This window comes from Aplysia californica, unplaced genomic scaffold (assembly GCF_000002075.1).
Source record: "Aplysia californica isolate F4 #8 unplaced genomic scaffold, AplCal3.0 scaffold00234, whole genome shotgun sequence".
Lineage (NCBI taxonomy): Eukaryota > Metazoa > Mollusca > Gastropoda > Aplysiida > Aplysiidae > Aplysia > Aplysia californica.
This window is the reverse complement of record NW_004797504.1, coordinates 1,006,998-1,009,246: the sequence shown is the minus strand read 5'-3', so window position 1 is coordinate 1,009,246 and position 2,249 is coordinate 1,006,998. Positions and strand designations below refer to the sequence as shown.

General features: G+C 45.1%; 1 protein-coding gene across 1 annotated transcript in view; it reads right to left on the bottom strand.

The window, feature by feature from the left end:
* The window catches only part of LOC101862875 (lactase-phlorizin hydrolase), a gene marked incomplete at its 5' end in the record, with an annotated part of 20,142 nt that overhangs the window by 10,262 nt on the left and 7,631 nt on the right, over positions 1-2,249 (bottom strand). Inside the window, 2 exon segments of the mRNA XM_035970202.1 lie at positions 125-298; positions 942-1,069. Of these exon segments, the coding sequence (XP_035826095.1) occupies positions 125-298; positions 942-1,069 (302 nt within the window).

Here is a 2,249-nt window from a genome sequence, read left to right as displayed (position 1 = left end):
ACACACACACACACACACACGCACACACACACACGCACACGCACACACACACACACACGAACACACACAGACAGACACACACACACATATACACACACACACACACACACACACACACACACACCTCCAAGGCCTGTGGCAAGTCCCAGTGGTAGAGAGTCACCACGGGAGTGATCCCAGCAGCTATAAGTGCGTCTATCAGTTTGTTGTAGTAGTCAATGCCGGCCTGGTTGGTGGTAGCAGGTGTCCCGTCAGCCATCACCCGAGTCCAGGCGATGGAGAAACGGTAAAAGTTCACCTGGTGATACACAACAAACCAAAGGGCGAATAGATGAATGAATGAATGAATGAATGAATGAATGAATGAATGAATGAATGAACAAATGAACGAACGATCAAAGGAATGAATGAATAAATGGATCATTTCTCTCTCCCTGTATCGTCAGGTACACAAGGCAGAGAGCAGTCGACGCCACACTTGTCTGTCCCTGCCCTCTCCAGCCATGGGCTTCTTCTTCAGTAAACACATAAAACTACGACAAACGATGGGTAATGTTAGAATAAAAATATTCCAAAACTATTTGCTCCATAGAATCGAATTATCATGTGCTAGACTAGCCACTATTTGTCCTGGTTAAAAACTGTGATGTGGTACAAAACACCAGTCTCGCTTTAGTCGAGTCCGACCACAATCTTTGCCTCTTCGCCCTTCATTTGATCCCAAAAGTAATTGGAATCAATTGACGCCCTCCGTGGTGAACTAGAATTACGTCAGAGTGCGCAGTCTAGGCTTACACAACCTAGAATGAATGAATGAATGAATGAATGAATGAACGAATGAATGAACTAACGAACAAACAAAAGAATGAATGAATAAATGAATGAATGAATGAATGAATGAATGAATGAATGAATGAATGAAGCCTATGGTTTTTACTGACCCCCAGCTGTTTGAGCATGCGCACGTCCTCCATGTACAAGTGGTAGCTGTCACAGGCCACGTCACCGGTATCGCCATTGTCCAGTCGGTTGTTGTGGGCGAATGTGTCCCAGATACTAGGGCCTTTGCCTGGGGAGGGAGGTGATGACACAAATATTTGACGGATTTCTCCATAAAGTAAAATTTCTTTATTTCATTTAGCGGGTGTTTGGAGGGCACTACTGGTATTGGTAGTCCCTACTTCTTTACTTTCCCTCTGTTGTTTCTGTATGTCTGTTTGTCTTACCTTTTCTCAGCACTAAAATGTTCATTATTTTGTCGATGTGCTCCTCTGTACCCAAACAAGCATTATAACATGTATTACTTTAAATCATTCACGAGAGTTATTCCATTACTCAAGAGGTTGCATTTCTTGTTGATGGTGGCGCCTGTAGCCTGATGGTTGGGCTACCGGACTCGCAAACGTGAGGCTGCAGATTCGGGGTTTCGAAGCTCATCTCGATTCGAATTTGTGTTTCTGGGAAAGACACTTTACACACAAATGTTTCCTATTTAGAGTGGTTCTATCAGAGATAGACGTTAAATTCGGAAGTCCAACCTCTTAATTAACCTTACCATTTCACACATTTTTTGGTCCTCCTGCTGGTGTGATGGATCTATTTATCACCATCCCCACCTCCAAATCACAGGGACCGTACTCTCTCTCTCTCTCTCTCTCTCTCTCTCTCTCCCCCTCTTCGACAGCCCAATCCTCTTTCTTTTCCCTCCCAACTGTAAGCGTGCTAATTAACTGGATGACGCAGGATCTTCAGATCTGTCACCAGAACCGATCGCCAGGTCAGCCTGTAGTAATTAGCGCGCGCCTGACATCCTATCGGCTGCGATAACCGCAACATGCTCTAGTCGCTCTCCACACAGTCAGATGGACGTGACCCGTGTGTTGTTCATCCATAGCGCCAACCTTTATCAAAGTGGGGTACTTGCTTATTCGAGCAATTCAGTTTGTTCTTCCTTTAAAAAAATTTTTTTGGGTAAGTGTTTTACGGCGCTCGCAACTGCATAAGGTCATATGAGCGCGCGGGACACACCTAATATTTTCAGTTGGTAGAAAATTTTGAATTTTGCCCGGGTGGCGGCCAAAGCCTACTCCCATCGATTTAGACCACTAAGGGATCTTAAACGTGCGCAACTTGCACATGGGCCCTCCGAGGTTTTTCACCCTCTTCGGAGAAGGCCAGGTGTAGATCCTTCCTACCAGAAGATCAGGGGTATTGCAGAAAGACAGCAGTAAGAAGGAGCCAAGGAGTAG